The sequence below is a fragment of the Heliangelus exortis genome, chromosome 5 (assembly GCF_036169615.1).
Source record: "Heliangelus exortis chromosome 5, bHelExo1.hap1, whole genome shotgun sequence".
Lineage (NCBI taxonomy): Eukaryota > Metazoa > Chordata > Aves > Apodiformes > Trochilidae > Heliangelus > Heliangelus exortis.
Genome location: NC_092426.1, coordinates 10,660,861 through 10,686,294, shown reverse-complemented (window position 1 = coordinate 10,686,294; position 25,434 = coordinate 10,660,861). Strand labels below are relative to the sequence as shown.

The window sequence follows — 25,434 nt, the reverse complement described above, 5'->3', positions numbered from 1 at the left end:
GAAAAATAGGACTGTGTTGAAATATTGCATAAAACCTCAGCATTCTGTGACGTTTTGTAGTGGAAGTAGAAGTGCAGGCACTCTTCCATAACAAGACTTTCAAGTTTCTCTTGGCCAGGGCAGGTACTTGAGCTGGCTGTGTGTCTGCTGACTCAACGGTGCAAGTTCCTTTCTCACTGTCCTCCTTTTTTTGACTGCTTGTGACTGAACAACAGCAGATTCTCATGAACTTGCTATTCAAATATACCTTAGCTTGAGGTTGCTTTGTCAACCTGCGTGTAGTTGTGGTTCTTCACTTGAAACTCTCCATGCTTTTGCACCAGCCAGGTGTTAAGCTGGTTAAAACAGACTTGTGTTCCAAGCCTGGGTGTGTGTATGTGGTGTGGGTATGAAGGCACAAGACTTCTACTGGGGCAGATGAGCAGAGGATTTCATTTTGACCTGGGGAAATCATTTCCCATACAGACAGTAATGCCCACCACAGTGACACTGGAGACATAGAAGGGCTGCTGGGGCAGGGGAAGAGGAAGTGCTCAGAAGTGAGATCCAGGATGTTCATGCCTGTGTCTACCCTGAAGTGTTGATCTAACTGCACAGTACGGTCTCAGGATGTTAAGGGCTTGGAGCCTGCTGCCTGAGCCTGGCTCCTCCCTTTTTCATTTAATGATGGCTGGAAGAAAAATAATCAAGTATGCTGGAAGAGAAACATTAATTAACTTTTAATTTAGATCTAACGTGTGCTGTTTAGTGTACTGCATGAAAGAGTGAGTGTGCAGTATCTGTCATGTTATATAGGGGGTGATGCATTGAAGAAACAAGGAAAAGCCTCAGGACTGAATAGGAAGATGGGGTTTTAACTCTGTGGATGGTTTTGTATCTTGATGAAAAGCTGCAAATGTCTGATAAGTGACTTTCATATCCATTTTGTATCTGAAATTACTTTCTCTAACTTGGTTTATATCTGTTTTCTCTTAAGCCAAACTCGCAAGACGAAGTCAAGAGAGAGAGAATCTTGGCATGCTGGTCTGGTCACCTAACCAGAATCTGTCTGAAGCAAAATGTAAGTCTCAAAATACTTTTATTCCCTCTTCCCTTCCATGTATCACTTCAGGATGCAGAGTTGCCCTTTTCAGTAGAGAGGTTATGCATGTGACCTTTCCATTATGATTTGAAATTAATCTGAAAAAAAGAAAATCCCATAAAGCACTCCCCCAGAAGAACTTCATTCCCCACTGGGCAGCTGCTCAGAGCATCAAATCCATGGAGGCAGGGAAAGCAGGAGAAATGTGACACACTTTCTTCCTTGGAATGAATTCTTTAAGATACTTATCCATGGACCTGCATGTTCTGTTTTTTTGCTGCTAGTGCTGTAGAAGATGACAGAAATGGGGTATGACTGGGGAGAGCAAAATGAGAAGTATTTGAGGGGGGAATGTATAGTAATTAGTAGTACCTTCTTTCCACAAAGACACAAAATCCACATCTGGAGCCCATGGAAGTTTAAATGCCAGAACAATTGCAGTGCCTTGGAATTCCACGTGAGGGCAATTACTGTAATCTGCCTGTGTCTGGGAACAAGTCTCAGTGCTGCTGCCAAGATGGCAGAAGTAGTGTTTGAAAGGTTTGTCTAGCTACAGTTCTCATGAATAAGTAGGATTTCTTGATTAAAGGGCTGCTGTTTCAATGCAGTAACTAAACCTAAGTGCATTTGGAGGAGGGAGCTGAAAGAGCTATTTTTTACTTTGTACTCATAGCTTTTTTGTTTGGTTTTTTTTTTTTTCCTCCTTTCTGATTCTGGGACCAAGAATAAGAATCTTGCATTCCTATTCCTCTGCAGTAGTTGGTGCCACTATTAAGTCGATAACTGGTTTTCCCCTAGACCCAAGGCCTAAATGCATCACAACACACTTGTAGGGATTGTAATGGCATTTGCAAATTAAGGCAGCAGAGACTGTGCAGGAACTGGCTCTGTCGTGAAAGGGCTGGGCTCTGCCCTCAGGCGTTTGTTCCGATGAGCAAATTGCCCCTTGAATTACAGAAGGATGATGGGTCTGTGATCTGCAGATAAAAAGGGCTTTGCAAGGATCATGTCTACCTTCTCTTTTCAAGTGGTGTCTTGTCTGCTCCCTCCTGACTATTGGATGCTGAACTAAATAAGCCTGATGAGGAGGGATGTATTTGACAGTTATCTACAGCTAGAAACCTCTAAAGAGGTATAAGAGCAAGAAACTGTTTCTCTTACCAGAAGGAACAACTGGGTTGTATGTAGCTACCTCTCAAGTTTGAGTCTTTTGAATCTCATCTCAGCTTTGGGATATTTAACACCTGCCTGGTAGAAGAGACAATAGAGGAGGAAACACAGTGAAGTTGTATGGAACTGACTAAAGTAATCTGTGACTGAATATTCTGTGGTGGTTGGCACAGGAATATTCAAGGATATTATGGAGCTTTAAAAAAATATCTGCTCAGATGGCACGAACCTGAAATAATTAAAAATATACTGTGACACTGACAAAAACTAGGTGGCAGTTGACTGTTGGTACAATAAGAAAGTTGAAGAAAATAATTGGAATGTAAGAATAAAGGGCAAGAAATTTTCACCCAAGACTAAAAATTTTGGTAAATATGTAGGCTCATTAGTGGTTATATTTTCAGAACAAAAGATACAGGAAAAAAATCAGTTATTTTATATGGTGTTTGGGGAAGAGATGTGTGATGCTCTTATGCTATATATACATGACACACAAAATATCTCCCAGGCACCAAATTGACATAGATGGATGGAGCTGTGAAACTCAGCATCTACCAATAGAAAAAAAAAGGAGCATTGTGAGAGGTGGCAGGACCTTGGGGTGGCAGGAAAACTTCAGCAGGTGGGCAGAGAGAGGGTTAAGACTGGGCTAGTTTTGTGTCTTGTGTCAGTTTGAGCTGACACTACTGAAGGGTATCAGTTATTCATGTCTACCTGGGATTACTTAAAAATTAACCGTGAAAGACAAATCCTGCTTTAGGTAGCTGCTTCTTTGTCTTTTTGAGACTAGGTGAGTAGCTCTGATGTATTCAGTCAGCTGTTAGGCACTGATTTGCTACTGCCTGAGAGTATCATTCAATCCCCCTTCCTTTCAAAACATGGGAGCCTTCTCCAAGACACCAGTACTCTTCAGTGGTTGTTGAGCACTTAGTAAATGTATTACAAGCAAAGTTCTCTCATCTGTTTTATGGTTTATGAAGAAAGAACATCAGGGACAGGAGGCCTCTTCAGCTACTCTCAAGTTTGCTGACAAGTCTTGACATTGATAGTGAATCATAATTAAATGGAGTCCATGGGGATATGTAAGAGGACTGATGATCATCAACATTTCTCTCAGTGGTACAGGGATACAGAATTGCTGTGAAGAGAAATTGAGGATGAGCCATAGACTGACAGGCTGGTAAATAAAATGAATGCTACTGATTAGTCTTGTTGAGTGCTTTGGGTCTTTTCCTAACTTGAACTGATGCCAATGCAGTGACCTAACTGCAGAGTTGTGAGTATCAGTACTGAAAACTCTGGCCTTATCTTCTGCATCAAGACTGTTGCTTGGAAAGAAGTAGCTTGGAGAGCAATTGTAAGGACACAAGGGGCAGGTAATTTGAAGGAGCTTCCTGGTGTCCTTTTTGACCCAATGAATGATGTGGGTGTAAAGAGAGTGAAGTAGTCACTGGAACAGTTTGCTGCCTCTGCACCCAGCAGCATTTAGGAAAATGAAATTCAGAATAGTGGCTTTAGTGTTGAAAAACTAAGGAAAGGATTAGAGATGGGAGCTACTGAAATGTTTTGGAAACTGAAGATGAAGCAAACTCCATCTGTTTAGCTTATGAAGAGAGACGGAACGGGGACTATTGTCAATTATTTTCTCAAAGGGAAATTTTGACATAGTAAGAGACATGCGTAATACAAATAAATGGCTGCAAAATAAGCCCACATGGACCAAAATGAAATGCCTAAGTGCATGTATGGTTTTTGTGATTGACTATTGGAAATTATCCAGAGAAGTGATGGATTCTATTTCTTGTTGCCTTTTTAAACTGTGGATTTGTGATGTATGTGTGTTATCCTTGGGGAGGAGGGGGGAATCAGTGGCAGTGTGAAATGGCAAGTGGAAGAAGCTGTTGTCTCCAGGAGGTTGGTGTAGCCCCTTGGGCTGTAAGTACTATGAATCCTAGCTAGCACATCCATTCTCAACATTGCTGTTTAGGTTGAAGTGTGGGTGAACAAATCCTTGCAATTGGTAGCATGTTGGTACTTGTGTTTAGTTACTTTTATTTGTGCTCCAAAGCCTTTTATCCATCCTGTGCCTGTTCCTGTGGTGAACTCTTCAGAGTCAAAGATTCTTCCTGTTCCTGTGGCTCAGGAAGTTAGTGCAGCATGTTAGCTTTCCACTCAGAGTGAGCTGTAGGTCTCATGAACAGGATGGTTCTGTTCAATCAGTGAACCTCATGGAAGCCACCTCTGTTAGAGGTGAATCTGTGCCACAAAACACTGTGAGCAGATCTGTGACAATGCTCAGGGCAAAGCATGCTGATGGGTTTGGCAGAGGGCTGGCCAAACCAGCAGAAGTGGTGGGAATGTCCTCTGTAAGCTGCTGAAATGAATCCTGGAAAGACCAGTGTGTCAGCCAGGACCTGGTGGGTATCTGCATACCTGATGCTTCAGGCTCATACTAGTAGTTAAAGCTTGTTTGGGCCCCATGCACCTCATATGCTGAAGCAATCATTTAATCACATTGGAGGAGGAACCTTTTACCTGGCTGACATGAAATGATGGGTATGGTAGAGCAGAAAAACAAAAAAAAAAAGTATGTGTTGGCACATTGATCACTTTTTTTATCCTGTGCCTTGTTAACCATTAATCCTGGGTACAAACCACTCAGTGCCTTGCCCATATTAATACCAAATTGGAATGCTGCCAGAATGTTCCATATCTGCTTCCAGACTTTGCCTTTGAGAGGTCACTTGAATAGCAATTGCCACCATTAGTGAGCACTTTACAAAGCTAGGCCAAACCTAGAAGTCTGTCCTGTCTTTTCTGAAAAAGAAAGAATTGTCATTGTGCAGTAACTGAACTTTTGAACCTAAAATAACTGTGCTCCCCTTCCAGCTCTGCTTCAAATACCCCATATGCTGTGTCTGGTGTCAGACCTCTGACAAAGAGCTTGCTCTCAAAATGAGACTCCAGAGAGTCTTTGAGGGCTTGGTGCCCCAGAGGGCAGCTGTTCTGGCTGCCCTGGGATGCTGTTATGGAAGGTGGGGAAGGAGATGGGGAGAGAAGAGGAGGAGCAAGGCCTTGAGCAAGGTGACATTGAGGAACAGGGACAGCTATATGGAAGACAAGCATCTGCTCTCCTTGAGTGGCTTGTGGGGAAGAAGGGGGGAAATAGTGAAAAATGCATGATAATGATGCTGTGGAAAGCCTGCATAGGCTAGAGCTGGGCCAGCATGAAGCTATTAATAAAACAGCAGTGACTCTCTTTGTGCCAAGTACGCCAATGGGTGGAACCATAAAAGTGACATTGGGTTGGTTTAGAAATGAGCAAGTGCTGGCATGCTGCAGCTGCCCAGGAGCAAGGGATGAAAACCAAGCGGGGAGGGTAGGATGTGATGATTGCTTTTATGCATCTGCAGTTCAGAGGTGAACTACCAGAGGAGGAAGATGTATTGTTTTGCTAGTGATAAGCTCTGTTTTGAAAGTAATTTTTCTGCTCTCTTCCTGACAGAACGCGTGTGCTGTGAGATGGAAGTTTTGGTTTCTTGCTGATGTCTTGGTGGTGCTTCCAGTGGATTTATGGGGTGTCACTGAATAGGCAGATGCTTCCCTAATACCCATGGGACAGTAGGTCACAGACAGCAGCTGAGTCCCCTGATCTTGCAGTGCTGCTTCTGTTTGATCTGATGGTTGGATTGGTGTGCCAGCTTTGGATGCTCACCAGTCCCTCCCTCCCTTACCCCATGGCATCTCTTCTTCGAGGCTGCAGCTGCTCCCTGCTTTGCATTATTCCTGTCTTGGTCCGCTTGGAATGAATTCAGACAATGTCCTTCCCCCTGTGAAACAGAGGCAGAAGTTCCCAGGGCACATGGGAGCAGAGAAATGCCAGAATTAGGTGAAGCAGCAAGTCCTCCAACATCCTCTTGATGTGCTTAACCAAACCTTGTGGCTGGTGGGGGGAAAGGACCCTAAATGTACTGCAAAACCTGATGCTGGGGAGGCAGGAATGTGCCAGCTGAGGAGGCTCTAATGGAGGTGGACCGTGCTGGTTGCTATGGTTACTAAGGATATTAACCTTGTGGTGTCTGGATGGGCAAGATTTAGTTAACTGTGACACTGTCTTGGTAACAGTTTTGGAACCTGGAGCAGTGGTGCTCCACCCTAAGAAGCTATGAGTTGGCATTCAGGATCTCAAAAACCTATGTCCCAACCAAGTCTGCAAGTGTGTCCTGGTCATTAGTGTGTCAATAGCCTGCTTGGAGTGGGAGTGAGTTTTGGTAGCTGCTCTCTGTTGTAAAGGTGAGATGAATCTCAACATTTCTGAGGGCAGATAGCAGGTTTAAGTGGCCAGAGCATGTCTCCAGTTGTAGTTCCAAGGGGTAATCTTTGCATAGATTAGACTATTGAGTATTCTTCAGTTTCTCTTTTAAAAGGAGATGTTAAGCAAGCTTGGAAATCACCTTTGTCTGAATTTAAATGACTGCCAGAGTTGATGACAGGGAAATGTTTGTCTTCGTAGGTTGCTGAGTGTGTCTGATCATGCTTTTATGTGGTAAGTCTCTATTTTCAGTGTGTAGCTGAGCCACAGCAGTTTTGAAAAGAACTTCTGGTTGGACATATCCTTCCCCCTTAGCTCAGTTATTTTGGCCTGTGAATTCTGTGGACATATGATTCCATCAACTGTCGTCATCGGTTCTTACTTTCCTTGGGGTACACAGTGCATGCCCTAGCAACACTCACATAAATGTGAGTGGAAAACCACAAGTGGGAGAGAGGAAACTGGGAAAAGTGCTGATCTTAAGATCTCCCTTTTAGAAGATGAAACCCCTATTTCACAGGATGCATTTAGAGTGGAAGGGATTAATGCTTCAGAGGTACCCAAGAGCCACCCCTCCCTGGTGGCCAGGCATTCCTGCCCAGGTCAGAGGCAGTGAGGGAGAGGATGTAGTCTGGTGTGTATTCAGCATCAGTAAAGCTGATTTTCAAGTCCCTCCTCTCCATCATGCTGTAAACAGGATCCTTGAAACAGCTGGAATTTTTTTTGTCATTATCACTACCTTGTTTATAACACAAGCCCAGAAGAGGCTGTGCTGCCCAGACTGTGAGAGTGCAGCCACACCGGTCAGGAATGGGAGACTGAGAGCTGCCTGGGCTTTGCCAATGGAGTGGAGAATATTGTTTGAACTCTTAGCTGAGCTTATACTTTTGTGTGTGTGTGACTGGTTAATTACTGTGGGATGTTTTTTAAAAAAGAGGTGTATGTATTGTGCTTTTCTTGTTGGGGTGGTGGGGGGGTGTTCTGTTTGTTTGTGTCTGAGGTTTTTTTTATTGAGGTACTTTTTTTTGGTAGTAGGAAAAATGTTAGCCTTAAAGAACAGCTGCCAGGTAGAGTCAAGACTTCCAGATCTCTAGGGGGCAGACTTGAGGAGTTATAATTCTCACCACAAGCTGCATGCTTGCCTTTTGTCACTAGATAACAAAAAACTCAAACTCATGAGCTTGCTGATTGTATGTGCTTTTTTCCCTAGAAATATCAGCTTGTTGGCTGTCCCAGTGACAGCAAAAGGGATTAATGGAAAAGCAAAATTGGGTTTATGTTTATCCCTAATCCAAATTTCGTATTATGCAGTGAACCTGACAGCTGTGAAGCTTGGATGCAAATACAGTAGCTGAAGGATATGATTCCATTAATTCAGAAATGAGAGGTCTGGTGTTTAATTTAAGATTCTGCTTGAGTTTAGCTGTAGCAATAATACAGTCATGGCCAATTCTCCCAGCAGCTGCAGTTGCTGCACTTCAGAAAATGCTCAAAAGATGACAGTAAAGGGATGCAGGTTTTCATTTTAGCTAAGGCAAGTTTTGATGCTCATATTAGCAATATTGTGAACAGCAAAAAGAAGATACCAGGCTTCCAAGGCTATGGGTGTATCCCAGAAAGTCTGAGTTACCTCAGATTTAGCTGCCATTTCGCCTTTGTCATCTGCTTTGCTAGTTGGTGTTGCAATGCTATGTGGAAATCTCAGAGCAGCTCTTTCATCATTACTACTGCAGGTTGATATTTCTGGATCCTGAATGAGTATTTAAATTAAGATGAGGTTTTTAACCCTTTCACAGCAGTGGTTTGTGTTGGAGTCAGGAAAGCAATTTAGTGTGAAAGGACAAGAATATGGATTTCACCCAGGGTACAGTGTATAAAAAAAAAAACAAACCAAAAAACAAAAAACCCAACAAAACTCAAAGACCCAAACCAAACTAAAAATAACAACCAAAAAACAATCAAAAACAACAACAAAAAAAACCACACAAAAAAAACCCCAGCCAAACATGAGGAACAAAACCTTAAGGAGAGAATGTGTTGGACAGTACCCAGGAGAGGGATGTCTTATCTGAGGTAGCTGTGTTATCCTGAAGGAATTTTTGCTGCTGTGCTGGGAGGAAGGGTGGGGGGGAGGCAGGCGATGAGGACACAGTCACCAGTTTCTTCATGTTCCTTGTTCTCTCCTGCCACCTGTTTGTTTCTCCTTTTTACTGCAGTGTGAAACTGTCGCTCTCTGAATGTGTGGAGATGACCCAGTTTGAAAATGCCAGACTGCCACTACTGTTGGTGCTGTGGGATTGAAGTAGGGCTGGCTCTGGGAAGAAGCTTTGTTCCTAAGAGAAGTTTAGAGGCAAGGTGATGTGGATGTAATGGAGTGGTGACAGCCATGTTAAGAGTTACCCTGGCAGTGAGCCTTGGTCTGAAACGTGTTTGGGAGCAGTCTTAGGCAGCCTGATAGGGGCTGTGTGAGTTGTAGGACCAGTATGACGAGAACTAGCAGGCTGCAGCTACACTGAGCTGCTTGGACCCAACCCTGGGATAGGCTTCAGTGTTGCTGGTCTTAGTGGGAACAGCAGACTTGGAACATTTCAGAGGACTAAGACTTTTTTCCTGTAACACTGTAGCTGTGGGTGAGAAATAAAGGTTAGGGAACTGGAGGATTTTTTTTTTTCCTTAGAATAAGGTTAGTCAGCAGATAAACCAACATCTGCATATTTATGGAGATGTGATGGGGAGGCTGGGAGGAGATCTTGTCCTTTACAGAGGAATGCTTGAAGAGGTCATAGTGGTAACAGCTTACTGTGATGAGTTCATATGCTGCTGAGTGTGACCTTTACAGAGGTGCTAGTCCAGGAGACAGAGCAGCTGGGCTTTCTCAAGGACATGTGCCAGAGCTTCTCTCACCACATTCTGTTTGCTGTGGTATTATTTGTTCTAATTAGGAACCACTCCCATTAGTTATTTTCCCTGTACTCTTATTTTTTGCACTCCATGTTAAATTACTTTCCTGATCATGTGCTTCTCATGCAGATTTGTATTATAACATGGTAGTAGTAAATTTTCTAGCACTGGAAGCATAAGTAGTAATTCATAATTATAAGTTCCAGTAAGGACTGGCCTCCTAAATCCTGTCTGAAACCTGTGACTACCTACCACTGATACTCCAGGATCTAGTTAGTCACCTTGGTTTGTTGTAGGCTTTTTCACTCATTCTCTTAGGATCAGGCTGAGGTGCCTGTATGTAGTCCATGTTTCAGCTTCTGCTGTGTGGATCTGCAACATGACTTTTTCTAAATTGACTTAATTTTATGTTTTTTTTAATACCTTTAGTATCTGTCAACATAACACTAATACTTTGATTTAGAGGCTACTATAAAGATTATGTTGTCCAAGATCTGGCTGTGTAAGCTTGCTGTCTTTCTGCAGGGACTTCTTAGAGGGGTTGAAAACATTTCTTTGTGTCTCTTTGATTTGAGACCTGTAGGAAATAAGTGCAGGAACGGATGTATTGAGTTAATGTCTCCCAAAGTCTGTCCTGCCTGCAGCAGGGCAATCTGTATGAGTTTGTTCACAGGCAGCTTCTTGATCACTAGTGGAGAAAAGGATCTTACCTAAACCTCTGCTTGTTCAAGTTCCTGTGTTATGTGGGGTAAAGTATCAGGAATTTTATGAACCTCTGTGCCTTAAGATGCATTAGGTACTTGTTTTTGTTACCTTAGTTGTTTCTGGCCTTCCTTAAGTGATTAAGCAGCTGCTTAATGAAGCATCCAAACTGTTCTTGCAGGAAGCAGGAATAGGAACTTGTAGGAAAGGGATGGAGCAGGCAGCTGGTGGGCAGAACCGTAACTGCTTTCCAGATAAGCTGTTTCCTTTAGGTTATGCAGCACTCTGTGCATTGGAAGTGTTTGTTTTGTCTCTGTTGTTCTTCTTCCTTCTACCTTGATCATATCCAGCTGATGGAAGTGAGGAAAATAGAGTCTTTCAAAGCAGGTTTGACTCCTTATTCTTCTCATTCTTAGCACCCAGGTCCAGTAGTACAATGAGTGAAGTTGGGGGAAAGCCTTCTCAGAAGGGGTCTTCCCCAAATATCTGAAAATAGCTGTAGATGCAGAAGGAACAAAAGCATCTCAGTAATACTTCAGACAACAGAACTGAAGGATTAGTTCCTCTCCAACAACATCATGCTGACTTCACTTAATCCCTATCATTCTTCATCTAATTTTGCTGTAAGCAAGTTTCATGCAGCTTGTCCATGAGTGCAGAGGCTGCCTGGGTGACTGGGCTTGGAAGTGAGGGGGTTAGCTGCAAAAAACTGAAATAGTAGGTGGTGCTTTTTTGACCTGACCACTCAGCATTCAGGATCGTGGGGTTCTGTTGCAACTGCTGAGGAGCAGAATGTGGAAGATTAGAGCTGGAAGCTCAGTCTCCTCTGTGAACAGCTCTTAGCTCTTGGCACATGGGTTGAGGGCAGCTCCTCAAGTTGTGTGACTCCAACTTGTCTCCTTCCTTTTGCTGCCTGCTGGCTTGCCCAATACTTCCTTTCCATCCAAGTGACATCCTTCCAGGAGGTAGCTAGGGTACAAATTGATCACTTTTTTTGCTTTTGTATCCCTTATAAAAGGGGTCAGCATGGCTTCTACTCTCTTGCCACAGGCTTTGTTATTGATAAAAATAATAATGTGCTGTAATTTAACCTGATGGCTATTCTGCTCCCACACCCCCCTTGTGTGTGTGCTCTGGTGCTGCACAAAAGCCCTGTGTCATGAAGTACTGGTGTTACCCATGCTGCCCAGGAAGCCTGTCTCTGATACAGTGCTTCTATTAGTTTGTATTCCTACTACAACAGGGAATATAACAGTTCTGGTTTTAGACAGGAGCTTTCAAAAATCTTGTGGAGGGTGGAAAAAGAACCGTGTGGAGGGTTTCACCCTATTTAGAGTGCTTTGAATCTGAATATTCCTTGATAGCCTCTGAAGCTGGTTGGCAGCAGGTTGCTTGACCAAGCTGTATGGTGGTCTGCACTGACTGGTGTCAATGCCAAGGATTTCAGCATATATAGCACGATGTGGATGAAAAGCTGATAATGTTCCTAGGTAGAGTACCAAAGCCTTGTATTGGAGTGCTAGTAGTCTGGATCTGTGGTCTCTCATACTGACTCTGTCATCAGTGTGTCTCAAGCTACATTTTTTTGAAATAGTGAATCTGGCTTTTGGAAAGGATGCACTGGATCACGTGTTCTCAAAGAGTGCAAAAAGCCAAAAATTCCATAAGAAAATCTATATGAGGACAGTTTTTTCTAAACCAAATTACCATCTCCTGCAGTGAACCATCTGATCAAGTAATTTTTTTCAATAATGCCCTTGCCACAACTGTATTGATAATGTTGCTACTTGCATTTCTAGGGCATATTGCTGCCTGTAGTTGAAGTGTATAATCTGAGGCTATAACCTGTCAGTAGAGTTAACTCAAGCCATGGTTTGACAGCAGAATAAATCTGGCTTTAGGGCTCCTCAGACTGAATTGAGAGCTTTGTACTGAATAATACAAAGAGTTGTTCTGCTATAAACTCACTTTGTTGTTTGGGCGCGTGCTCTGTGCATTTATCCTGTCTGTAGCTTCCTGTCTGTGTCTTGAAAGGTTGTGTGGGAATGAGTGTTCCCTCATTGTCAGAAGCTACTTTGTGCTGGTTTTATGTTTGTACATTGGCTTCAAAGTCAATATCAAGTGCTCTGCCTAATTACATGTAATACAGTCCAGTGCATGTGTCTGACTTAGGATCAGATTTCAGCTGCTGAGTGATCTGGCCATGTTCAGATCCTGTGTGGTCACAGATTAGGTCTCCAGGTGATCTGATGTGGCCCTGCCTATTCTGTGCTAGGTTCCAGAGGTAGTGTTCCCTCTTTGCTACTGGCCTGTCAAATCTTCCACATCCCCTTCTCTTTTATGGTACATATGGAAACGCTTGAGCTCATGGTACCCAGGGCTCTCCAGATACTGAAAGCTGTGCCACTTCTCATGTAAAGTGGCATTCATTGCTATAGTGGGAGCACGTTTCTGGCTGAAGGTGAAGCGTGGTGGACGTATGTGAAAGTCATTCATCCCAGAGAGTCCTCTATGGATGTCCTTCAGTGGGCAGGAAGGAGCAGAAGAGAACATGAGAGGCAAGCCAGCATGAACTGGCTGGCTTTTCTTAAGGTAATCCTCATTAATACACATCCCCACATCCCCCTCTTATTCACTGCCTTGAGCCTTTTCTTGATGTGATAGTGTCAGCTGAGGGTGCAACTTGATGAATGTTGGTAAAAGCTTTAAAAGTGAAGCATGTATACATGCAAAAGGCCTTTCCTGGTAAAGAGTTAAAAAGCTTTGGCAAGCTAAAAAAAACCTATGCTAGATTTGTCAGTACACCTGTGTCTGCTGTTACAGAGAAATATAAAGGCAGGTCTTTGGCCATCACTGGAGTTTCAGCTTTGGACTTGCCCCTAGATGCAGGACATGCAAGGACCAATATTATTATTTTTATTATCGACAATAATAATAATGGGGGAAATAGTATTATTCTTTCCTAGCATGTTAATATGCAGTGCTTGGCTGGGGCTGGTTGTCTTTCTGTGGGAAAGGACTTACTTTTTGTAAGTATCAGGGCTTTTAAAAGGGATAAATCTCCCAGCAATTGGGCACTCAATTTTATTCCTAGTTGTCTGCTCTCTGAGGCTGCAGTTTCCAGGCTCCAGGTGTTGGTTCCAGGAGCAGCTCTTTTCTCACTAGTGCTAGGTCACATAGCTATGCCTGTTCCTGCCTCTGAACTGTGCTGGGGCAAGGAATGAGTTGTGCTTTTGGCTGAGCCAGTCTCATCCTTTAATGGAAATAGGAGACCTTGCTCCTTCTCAAGCTTGTGTAACCTCCCAGCAAAATGCTTTCTATGTGGCACAAAACCATACGAAAAGTGTGAAATTGTTTTATGAATATCCTGCTGCTTTGGTGGCTGTCAGCTGTTCAGCACCTTGAGCACCTCCAGAGGTAATGCCAAGAGGCAGCCTGCATCAGGAGGGCTGGTGGTAGGAGCCTGGGAGGTGAGAGCACATCTCCATACTTTCAGCCACCACCTCTCAGCACTTGTATGGCTTTGCTGCTGCTTGGGTGAGGCAGCTAATGCAGCAGCAGAGGCTTGGTTGTTTTTCAGATGGAAGTTTCCCAGTCTGCTTCCCCTGCGTTCCAGGCAAATGTGTGTGCTCCCAGGTGGGAAGAGGTGGCTGGAGGCCAGGGGTGCTTAACCTGGCCCTGCTGCCAAAGAGGACTTCTAATGCAATGGTACCCTACGGTCCTTGGTACGTGGACAAGAGGTGCTAAACAAGTAAAATCTGAACTACAGGGAGGGTGGGAGGATGAGATCTACTGTGGTGGTCTGCAATTCAAGGTACTCTTCCCTGCTGCAGAGTATTTTTTCTTGCTCCAGTTCAAGGCAGCTCCAGGTAAAGTTGGTTTTCTTCTGCCTTGCAGTTTGCATCCAGACTGATGGAGATGCAGTGGGGTTGAGCCCTAACTCTTCTTGCCCTCCAGTTGCATGAAGTGGTTTTTAAGTAGCCTTGTGCCTGTGTAATTAGCACTATGTGCTATTAGTAACTGTTAAAAGAGGCTGTGCTCTGGCTTTCCACTCCTCTCCTGCCTGTGACACATCACATCTTGACAAGTGAAGAAAATAGCTTTTCCAAGGCAGAAGAACCTTTTAAATAGGCGAGGGTTCTTTTAAGTGATAATTGCCCAGAAAATGTGGCCAAGCCACCTCGCTTTGATCTCTGCCTGCTCCCCACCGCCTCCCGTTGCAGCTGGCTTTAGTGGGGCACTTGTCCAAACTCTTGTGCTTTTCGCAGCTTCCCGTCCTGTGTTGGGACCACGAGGTGGCAGAATGGTTCCACCGATGCTGCCAGGGCGGCGGGACGGCAATGCAGCTGCTCATTTTTACAGCCAAGGCAAAAACTGTTCTTAGTTGTTTGTGTACCATCATAACTGTGTTTTGAAACTCAGAAGAATTTCACATGTGTGTGCCTAATCCATGGTCCTTATTTTCCTTATGTAGCAGTGATTTCTTCTGGGTCTTGACTACACTTTTTTTTTTTTTTTTTTTTATGTCCCCTGTTCTCAAGAGAGATGGAGGGGAGGGGGAGATGTACAGTCACATCCAGAATTCCTCACAGGTTTCTAGCATTGATCAAGCCCTGTGAAGCACATAAGTGAGGCTGTGAAGGCTGCTGGTTTTGTCCTCATTTCACCCTGTTCTGTCAGGGTATTGCATCACGTAATATGCAAAGTGTTCAGAGCTCCTGCAGTACCCCAGTAATAGGGGTGAACTGAGGTTGCAGCAAGAGCTCTACCTCTGCATTCTTGTTGCTTTCTCTAGGCTTTAGCACACTCGTTTCTGCTGCAAACCCTCCTTGGGGTCACTGAGTCCACTAAACATGATGCAGTGCTCGTGGGGTCATTAGGAGGCAGTTTGGATGGGGGGGAGGAATGATCCTGAAAGACCTACTTGGAGGGAGCCTATTGTTGATCAAATGGTGATGAGGGGAGTCATTGCTTTCAGTCATTTCCTTTTTCAGAGTTCTCTCATCCCCCTGAAATGAATGCTTCTGTTTTATTGTCTCTCAATGCACTGTTCTAGTATGCGGGACTGAAATCAGCAATGCAGTTGTTTGCTCTTGTCTCTCCCTGCATCTGTCAGCCAAGAGGGTCTCCTTTCTTTTGCTTCTAGTGAAGAATTCTTGCAGGAAGATGGTTAGCAGAAGAAAAGGGTGTAAGAGAAAGACAGCTGGAAACAAGACCACAAAATTCAGGGGGTTAATGGCACCATTTTGGTCAGAAACTCTCTAGATAGTGGGGGCGGGAGGGGGAAACCTCTTTCTTAGCTTCCTTTTACACTCCCTTCCTTTTCCATTGTCTCTTTGGCAGTGTTAGTGCTACACTCAGGGTGCTTTTATCATCTTATTATAAATCTCAATGAGGGGTGTTTTTTAGCATTGGAGCACCCTGTGCTTCTTTTTGGTGATGACACTGTATGGAACTCTGTTTGCTTTACATCCCCACCTTTTGTGCTACTCTGACTGGCTGTGGAAAGAGGCTCTGTGGCCAGTGCTCACTCTGTTTTGGGTGTGGGGCAGACAGGAGAGTCCTCTTATTACCCCCACACAGTTAAAATACATACAAGAGAATTGTAGCCAAATAGGTAAAGAAATACCAATTTATTATTCTTTTCTCCATCCCTCCCCCCATCTGGTTTCTAGTAGCAACGAGAGCCTTCACAGGAGCAATGCATCTCCTGTGTCACACTACTGTCTCTATTCAAGTATTGTTGTCTTTTTGCCTGATCTGTGCTGAAATATCCTGCTGGCATAGAGAAATGACTTGGATGAGAGGGAAGGACACTCTTGTCTGCCCTGTTGAGGAAAAAGTTATGCTGGTAGAAAGAGCATGTAGGGTTGCAGTTTATGGTGGAAGAAATTGCATGGGATTGTTTTGCTGCTCTTGCTTATTCTCTTCTGGAAGGCAGCTAAGAGCTGTGCTGGCAAACTGTCTCTTCTGGTGTAAGCAGAGTTCTGCCCCAGGCTTCTCTGGCTCTGAACTCTGATGTCTAAACATATTGCTGGGTTACACACTGAGCAGGGCTGAATGCCACTGAAATGCAGTGGAGCAGAATTTCACGTGTCCGCTGCCCTGGGCTTTCTAGCAGTGCATGGGGACAGCAGAGATGGAAGAGGGCACTTATTTATCTGGTGTGGCATGTGAAGCATTGAGTTTGTGGCAATTCCAGGCTCTACTGGTATGGGAGACTACAGGGATCCTGTGACTCAGCTGGTGCCATGCTTTTTCTCACTTTGTGTGACAGGGGATGGTAAAGAAAGAGCAATCGGAAGGATTGCTCAAGGGACTTTCATACCTCTCAGATGGTGCAAGCATCAGAGCAAGTGAGCCCACATTTAGCCAAGAAATGACAAGCAGAATGGGCTGGATTGTCAGTAAGCAGGAAGGGAACAAGCCAAGAGTAGCATACCATGGTGTACTCCTTGTCCTTACTTAATCCAGTCTTTTATTGTATATAAGGAGTATTGCTGTGTGCTCATGGTTGATCTACTGCCTTATTGCCTCCTCCTTATTTTTCTTTTCTCTTCCTCCCCTGTAACACTGAAGTGTAGGACTAAGAACCCAGCCATGACAAGAAATACATTATGCCTTCTCTCATGGTATCCAATCACTCATAATTTATTATTTGGTTCTGGTGTATTGACTTGATTCAAGAGAAATCCTATTGATATGGGGGGGGACCTTGCTAATGTTCTTGCTTAGGAGAGAAGATGCTGTGATGATTTTTTTTTAGGGGGTTGGGGAGCAAGGGGAAGGAAGTATTCTTTCATTTCATCTTTTCATTTTCATCTGGCATAAGGTAATATGCTAAACAGGAGAACAATGTCGTCTCTTCTTTGTATATATTAAAGGACAAGATGCTGAAGCCAAATCAGGAACTGAAGATCTTTCCACAGTGAAAGTGAGCTGGTTAATGCAGCAGTACTTAGCATTCAAGAGCTTAACTCAGCCTTGGACTTTGGGAATTCAACTCCTTCTACTTCTTTCACCTCCCCCTTAGACAAAATATGTAACACTGCACATGCAGTACTTGTCCTAAGGACACTGAGAGCATTTAGGTGTAGTGTAGGGAAATGCTGCACTTAGGGTTTCCTGGCAGCCTTTGCTTTTAGTGGTGGTATGAAGTCTGAAAGCATCAGAAGTCGTTTTTCTGTCCACATCCTAGTGCTGTTCTCTGCTCTGTTTGGTGTGTGGAAGGAAGGATGGTGTGGAGAGAGGAGCCAGTTCCCTTCGCTGTCCCCATTTTATCTGTGTGGTCCTCCTGGATCGTGTTCTGCCCTTGGGATGTCATTTTGCAAGCTATTTTGTTTTGGTTTTTTTCTCTATGGCAAAGCTGATATCCAAGGTTCCTACTTCTGGTAACCCTCAGGATGTTCTATTAGGCAGCGCAGTGATTTCAACCTATGAAGTCTCTGTCACTGTCCCCTCCACCTCCACTGTCCAAGTATTTTATTATGTTTGCCTTGTGCAAGAAAAGATTGTTTTCAATAAGAGAGTGATTTATCCCAGTTCAGCATGGTCCTGAGAAAAAATTTTTTACTTGGAGACAGATGACTTTATAGGGATGCAAATGAATCACTTTGTCTACACCTTTCTTCGATGGGCTGATAAAACTTTTGAATGTATACAGAACATGGTCCAACAAACAGGTTCATCAGCCCTTTGGGGAGTCCCTGTTGTGTTCTGGAGCTTGGAAGAGCAATAATGTCATGGAGTGTCCTTTGTAACGTGGAGCTGTCCTTGTGTTTACTGCATGCTCTTCTGCCACAGCATGTGGCTGCATTAATATTCTCATGGACGTTTCATGGCACTTAAAGTCCTTTTTTGTAACACCTTTTAGTGAAAATCAGCTAGTGATCACCTTTTCAAATGAAGGGCTGGCACTGATAACCATGTCATAATTTCTAGTGAGATGGGATCTGTACTTTAACTACCTAGATTTAATTTCTTTATATTGATGAGAAGCTGAACACAGGAGTCTCTTCTGCTGTGCATTTTCTTATCTGTCCTTTCTGTTCTCCCTATGCCTTTTGAATTCATTGCTTAGTTGGTTCAGTTGAAGGGAAGAATTGAGGAGTGTCCCAGCTCAAAGGAAAGACTTTAAGAAATGCTGTGCTATTGGACACCAGAGACTTCACACAAGAGTCCATAAAGGCAGAAACCATGGGAGAAGTACATTTGAGAGCTGAAGTTAATCACGAGGCCCAAACTATGGGAAATGTGGCCTCTGCAGCTGCAGTGCCTACAGAACCATTTCCTTCCAGAGCTGCTGCACTTGCTCTCCATGAAGGAGATGGGTGCTCTGCACAGGTTTTTCCTTGCATCCCCTCCCTGAGTATCTGTAGAGAGGGAAGGGGGAGTGATTTTTTTAGTTTGTTGCTAAGTAACTTGGGATGTAATTTGTTGATCATAACAGTGGACTTCAAAATGACCAAGCACAGGGGTGCAGACTTCAGAACATTACTCTTGGTAATGACTTTGATCCAGTCCTCTCAAATGGGTGCTGTTTGATATAATGTAAGCACAGTTACTCGTACTGAAAGAGAAATTTGGTTTTCAGTCCCATCTATACAAAATATTACTCCTCAGGGCATCTTCATATTGTAAAGGTTAAAAGCCTGTGGGTTCCGAAGAGTACCCAGAGGTGGGGATTGGTCCAAGATGAAAATTGCTGGGGCATAATGGCTGAAAAATTTGCTAAGCTATCTACAGTGGTTGTGCAGTATTAGGAGTCTGACAGTATTGGAACGTATGGGTTGTGTCTGGGGAGTTTTAGTCTTAAGAGAACACAACTGCTTTGGGGGTTTTATAAACCAAAACAACTAACAGCTGAGACAGTCATATCAACTTTTGATGAACAAATTCTGAAATATTATCTACCATGTTTCAAAAGCACTAGAACTGCATTGGATATCATGCGTGGTTTTGGCTTGTCAAGGAAAATATTTAGCATTTTGCTGACTGTCGTTTTCCTTTTGTTTTATTCCCTTTCCAAATGGTTGGAAATGACATCTATCCAAGAGAGTTCTCTGTGGAAGATGCAGTGACTATGACTGAAGTCTGAGCTGAAGGACTGGGTTTTAAGCTGGAAAGGGGAGTTGATCATTATGTGAAATGTTCTTAAATATTCTCTTTGTTTTTCAGTGGACGAATATATTGCCATTGCTAAAGAGAAGCATGGATACAATATGGAGCAGGTAACAACCCTTTGAATGCTTACTTTTGTTTTAAAATCTTTTCAGCAGGTAGTAAAACGTGCTTTAACGTGACTGTCTAGAACTGCTTATTCCCTTCTGTACTCTGTTTTCTCCTCTCCCCAAAAACTTCTCCCAAATCTGACTGTTCCTAATAGTAACTTGTGTTCTGGGGTTATGGAGTTCACCTCTAGTTCTATATCAAGAGTCAGAAGAGGTTAAACACAAGCATTGTGATTTCTGATGGAGTTTGGCCATGAGCATTATGCTTTCTGTGCTTACTACCTCTTGAACATTTATAGAACACCTGAACAACATTTAAAAGATTGGCTGGTTTTTGGACAGCTGCCTGATTGCATAGCAGGTTCCAGTTGACTGCTGCCTCTCTACTTCATGGATGTCCAGGCAGTTATTAATGAGCTATTGAACCATCATATGCTTTTCTGGGGCATATCCATGGTTATTTATCTTAAAACTGCTGCAAATAATTTTGCATTTTGTAGGTGAGCACCTCAGATGTCTGTGCAGTACTAGTGGATGACTTCACTGGCTGTCCCCAAGTTGTTTAGCCAGTGTGTGTAGGCTAGGGATGGAAAACCTTGGTGTAAGAAGCAGATCCACATAGTTTTAGTTTGTGTAGTAATCTTCCTAGCCTTAACTAACATCTATTTGAGCACTCATCTGGGGAGATGAGTAGACTGGTGCCTTGGAAGCTTCTCTGAATTCTGTGGAGTTTCCTTATACACTCATACTTGCCCAGAAAGAGAAGGTGGGGAATCTCATGACTTATTGCCTTGGCAAATAATGTACTCTCTCTACAGAGAGATTCTATGAAAACTTGGTAGTTTATGAAATTGTTCAGGCAAAAGCCATCAGCATAGAAACCAATGATTTGGATGGAGGGGGTTTCTATGTAAATGACTCTGCTGTCACCTTTGAGTCAGACTTTCAATGGTTGATAGTCATGCTCAAAGTGACTTCTTGTGGAACAAGAATATTGAAGTTGAGATAGCTAGCAAAATTTCCAGCAAAACTACCTATGATCAGACTTGATAATTATAGTTTCTAAGAGCAGAAACAGCAATAAAAGGAGTCTGAAGGCACCAAAAGTCTGTGAACCTTAATGAAAGTGAAGATAGCAGCTTACTTTAGTTGAGATGGGTATATCGTAGTGTTGGATATTGTTGGTAGTATTTGCTGAAAGAGATGGTCTTGGGGTAATAAAAATGGGTTTCATTATTTTAGTGGAGAAGTGTTGTTTGGAGAGTATAGACTGATCAGAAGACCAATCAAAATGAAGCTTGCAATTTCAAATTAAAACACTGAGTCTTGTGTTTTGAAAAACTGAAATTTCACTAACAGATTTGTGCATTTATCTTAACAATGGAAATACAGACCTCCCACTTATTTCTTGAAATCTTTCCGGACGTTTTTCTTCCCTCATCTGTGTGCAGAAGTTATGGGACTTGCCACACTGCAATGTAACATGGCTGAGCAGTTTGTAAAAATGTCCCTTTCAAAAAATTGTTATTCCTTCCTTAGTGCTCTCACAAAATACTCTGGTGTTAAATATGTTTCCCAGGTTCTTTGGGATTTCCTAGAAGCTGTGCTAGGCACTTGCAGAAAATAGCTGGAGAGGATCTATCTTGTATTGCTCTGGAAGGCACATACTCATTTTGTATTATAGGGACAAGTGTCAAGGCTTTCAAATCAGGATTTGTTTTGTCACCAAGGGACACTCTTCAGCAGGTATCATCAGAGCTGCTGTTGGCTGGGTAACTGGACAAGCTGATGCAGACTCCCTGGAAGCAAGTCAGAGGAGCTTGCTTTACCATTTGGCCACTGACTTTGGGCTTTGCTGGCCAAGACAGCCCTTTCCCAGAAGTGCATCCCTCTGACAGGCAGTCTCTTTGGACCTCTGTGCAAGTGGCTTGGTTGATAGTTGTTGAACAGATTCCCATTCTTCCCTCTGTGCCCTCTGCCCAAGACCCACCTTTTCAGACTAAGACATGCCAGTGGTGAGCTGGCAGGGCAGCTGGGGTGAGCACTGGCACTCCTCTGCCCAGCAGCTTTCCCATCCAGCTCCCAGATCTCTGCCCTTCTTCTCCCCTTGCCTGTGGTCGAGTGCCCTGTTGTTGGCTCTGTTGCTGTCAGATGATGGCTGAAGGATCAGGGCTGTGCTGGTGGGAGTCCCTGCAGCCCTGCCAGCTCCAGGGCAGGCAAAGGTCAGGCACCAGCAGGCGAGTGAGCTCTGGCAGGGCAAGCCCATTTCATCTGGTGTTGGCAAACTGGTACCTGGTTGTGCTGAGCTGTAGCAGTCACAGGCTTTTGGGAGCACTACAGCACATCTGGCCACAAGCTGTGTTCTCCTGCCAGCCCATGTTGGATGCTCGGAGACAAAGGAGGCTGTAAAAGTTGTGCACTCACCTGCGTATGAATGCAGAGCTCTCCTAGGGCAGCATGGGGTGGAGGAGGAATACTGTTCTCCTGTTAAACAAGCCTATAAGGAAAATCTTTTTACCATTTGCTTGGTATAAGCAGTTGTCTCCTCAGCCCTTGATAGCACCTTAATGCTATTTAACCTTACCCTGCCCTCCCAAACTGTCTCCCTCCTTGGTTTTCCCTTGCTTTCTCAGATGCATTTTATAGAACTCGTATTTGAAGCTGAAAGGGATGGCAAGGGAGAGAAAACTCAGTACATTGTGACTGCAGGATATAGTTCCTTAGGCCCCATGCATGCCAGAGTGAGTGGAGAAAAGGGGCTGCAGGGCTTCTGTGACATCTTGAGTGACTGCGCTGCCACATCTTGTTCTGCATGGTGGCAAAAGGGAGGAGAGGGTGCCTGGGCAGCACAGAGAAACCAGAAGCATCAGGACAAGACCATGGATAACACTGATACTTATATGTATGCTCTCTGCAGAGTCTTAGGGGAGCAAGATCCCATAAAGGAACTCATAAAGATCCCATAGCAAAGCGTAAGTGGGAAACGCCAAATTTGAAGGGATTTTGTAGATCTGAATGGTCAGGGTGTAGCTGCTAGATGAGGGCAAATGTGGCTGTGAAACCTGAGCTGAGTTTGCATATGATGAGCAGGTTACTCTGAAGTTTTACTCAGCATGTTAGGGATTGTTTTCACTTTACAGACGTTGTGGAAGGCTGGGTTGCAGGTCAGGCCTTCCCCAAATGACATGCAGTGGTGACTGGTGTGCCAGATGTAGCTGTGTCATAACACACAGGGGCTGTGTGCCCTTGGGAGAAGGGTGGCTGTGAGCAAGTGTCTGGGAGATGCTGGGAGGATGGTGGTGAAGGTGCTGAAGCACAGCACATACCCTTTGTTTTTGGAGCTGAGAAACGGAGACTGCAACAGTGAAATGAGGCATCTCAAGGGAAAAAATGAGCAGCCCCCAAAATGAGTGAGACTCGTTCCTCCTTCAGGCCAGGGGTACCTTAGCAGCAATTCAAGGTTCTGCATGCTCTCCATCTTTCATTCTTCCAGTTCTTCCCTCATCCTCTCCCCTTTTAGCTTGTCCCCCTTGAAAAATCCCCTGAAACAACCATTAAAAAACCCAGTCATGGCACAGGAAAGGAATAGAGTTTAGCACTAGCAAGAAGCTTCCTTTAATCCAGCTTGGTTTTTAGGTCTTTATACATAGCTTTCCTTTTTACCATGATCAGTAACATTGGAGTAATTTCTTCAGTTTTCTTCTCCCCCTTCTACTCTCCTGTTGCATTACTTGCTTTGTGATTTGTATTCACAGCCTAGCAGGATGGGGATCAGGTTCCAGGTTTCTTGCACACATACACAAGTTTATAGTGTAGCTGGGAATTGAAATTGTCTAACGTGTTGGCTGAGGAAAAATGCTGTATCTCTCCCTTTGCATGCATATAATAATGTTTGTTGTGATTACAATTGTCCCTTTGGTGTCCTTGTTATTTCTAGGCCCTTGGGATGCTGTTTTGGCACAAGCACAACATTGAGAAGTCTTTGGCAGACCTGCCAAACTTTACTCCATTCCCAGATGAGTGGACAGTTGAAGACAAGGTCTTGTTTGAACAGGCCTTCAGTTTCCATGGGAAAACCTTTCACAGAATCCAGCAGATGGTAAGTGGTGTCACAGGAATGGAAAAGCAGAACAGACGATTGGACTGTCATCCTCAGTGCTGATTGTGCTGGACTCCTGTCTAATGCTCTTGGGAGAGAGAGAACAGGCCACAGATAATGTTAGAGGAAAAATATTACCATGAACAGACAAAACCAGCATTGTTTCCAGAGCTTCTGTAGAAGTGTTTCCCTGAAATGCTTTACTGGTTCAGGATAAGCTTTATGCATTTTTTTATTTGTTGTTGGAAATTAGTTTTTCATACCTTGCGTGCTGTGGTAGTATTTATGTCTCAGTTGGAGTTCAGGCCTGGTCTGTACACACATGCTTACCCACCCACGGAATAACTATCATCTCTGTTCAAAGTTGATTTCCTTTCTTACAGCCTGCTTTTTAGGAATTAATTTTATTTGACTGTGAAGTCTGTGCTTAATGTGATTTGGGACTGTCAGTGAGTGCTTTGGTGGAGGTTTATACATCACTGCAAGCACTAAGTCCTTTGCTATCAGTTGATAGTGATATTTTTTAAACTGTGATTGAAAACTTCAAGGGTAAGTGTCTGCTTGAAAGGGAACTACTGGGGTGTGTGCAATTTTCTTTCAAAAGAGGGAGAGGATCGGATGTAAATTTTTTAACTAATTGTATCTTGAGAGTTTCTTCAAGTGGTTCATCACCTGGGTGGGAACCAGACTTTGTTCTTTGCTCTCCTTTAGTAAAGTACCTCTCAAGTGTTCCAGCAGGACCCAGTTTTGTTGGTAGTGAGCCTAGGCTATTGCAGTCTGTTTAGCCTCCTTAAAGCAACACATGTGTCTGTGTTGCTGATCCTGCTTAAAAGTGAAAGGTGACTTGACTTCCAAGTATGAAGGAAAACTGCCAGGTCCTTTTCACAAGGGTGGTAGGAAGAGGCTCATTCTCCTCATGTTGTACTTGAATGTTCCTTTACTGGCATTTGTTTCCTCATGTGGAGTCCTAGGGTCTTCCACTCCCTTGGGTCAGATGATGGGTCTTGCATATGCTATGGACAGCTGACGTAGACAGTCAGGAGAGTTGTGGACTCCTGAAGGGTGAAGCTGTTTTCTTCATTATCCTCCTGTTCTCACACAGGGGGGAAGAAAGGAGGGAGGGAATGTCCTGGGGGAAAATAGAGAGTATAAAGCCTGTCCTGCTGCTTGGTTAAATGCCAAAGTATGAAATTCTTCATTCATTTTATGTGCAGAAGCATGACTTTGTCCCTGAGTGAAGTGCATTCCAGTACAGGGATGCCAAGCTCATGCACTGTTCCCTAGGTAATGATATTTTTTTACTGTTGCTCCCAGAAAGGCCATCCTGCATTAACAAAATCAAATGGCATGAAGTTTTGTGTTTAGCAGGGGACAGGAACCAGTGGCTCCAGAGCACACTAGTTATTACTTTATATATGCTGCCCCATTAACACCAGTGCAGCTTGAAAGTGAAGGTAAAACCCATCAAATCGGAGAATGAGAAGTGAGTTACATTATTTACCAGAGCTGGTTCTGATATTCTGGCACTTTAGCATGTGATTTGTAGCCAAGTGGATGTTTGTCACAAACAGCATTGTCCCTGAGTTTGTCCCATGGGACTCTTCATTCCAACATGCCAGCCTGCTGCGTGGCTGTAGCACCCGTGCTTTGCCAGCACAGAGGAGTTAAACCTGTGTGCAGATGCAGGCCAGGGTGATAGTTTTGGTACAATCCATTATCAGGACCTAAAGTCAGCCTGCAGTCTGAGAACCAGGCTTATCTCAGTGGAAGACTTAAATTGTGGTATCTGAATAAGAGAGATCTGGCTCTTGCTCACAGTTTTGTTTTCCTCCCTACCTGTCTTGCCCTCCAAGCTGAATTAGCTGTATTTTATTCAGCAAGAAATGCTGGACTTCTATCTACATTGTAGAAGTCATGTAAGAACATCCATGCAGAGTAC

At 43.8% G+C, this 25,434-nt stretch overlaps 1 protein-coding gene across 3 annotated transcripts in view; it reads left to right on the top strand.

Moving 5' to 3' along the window:
* Window positions 1–25,434, top strand: part of RCOR1 (REST corepressor 1) — an 83,739-nt gene that overhangs the window by 40,600 nt on the left and 17,705 nt on the right. For all 3 annotated transcript variants that reach the window (XM_071745526.1, XM_071745528.1, XM_071745527.1), the window contains 3 exons: window positions 977–1,060; window positions 19,344–19,396; window positions 23,334–23,495. In XM_071745526.1, coding sequence (XP_071601627.1) covers window positions 977–1,060; window positions 19,344–19,396; window positions 23,334–23,495 — 299 coding nt within the window. The remainder of the gene's footprint in view (window positions 1–976; window positions 1,061–19,343; window positions 19,397–23,333; window positions 23,496–25,434) is intronic.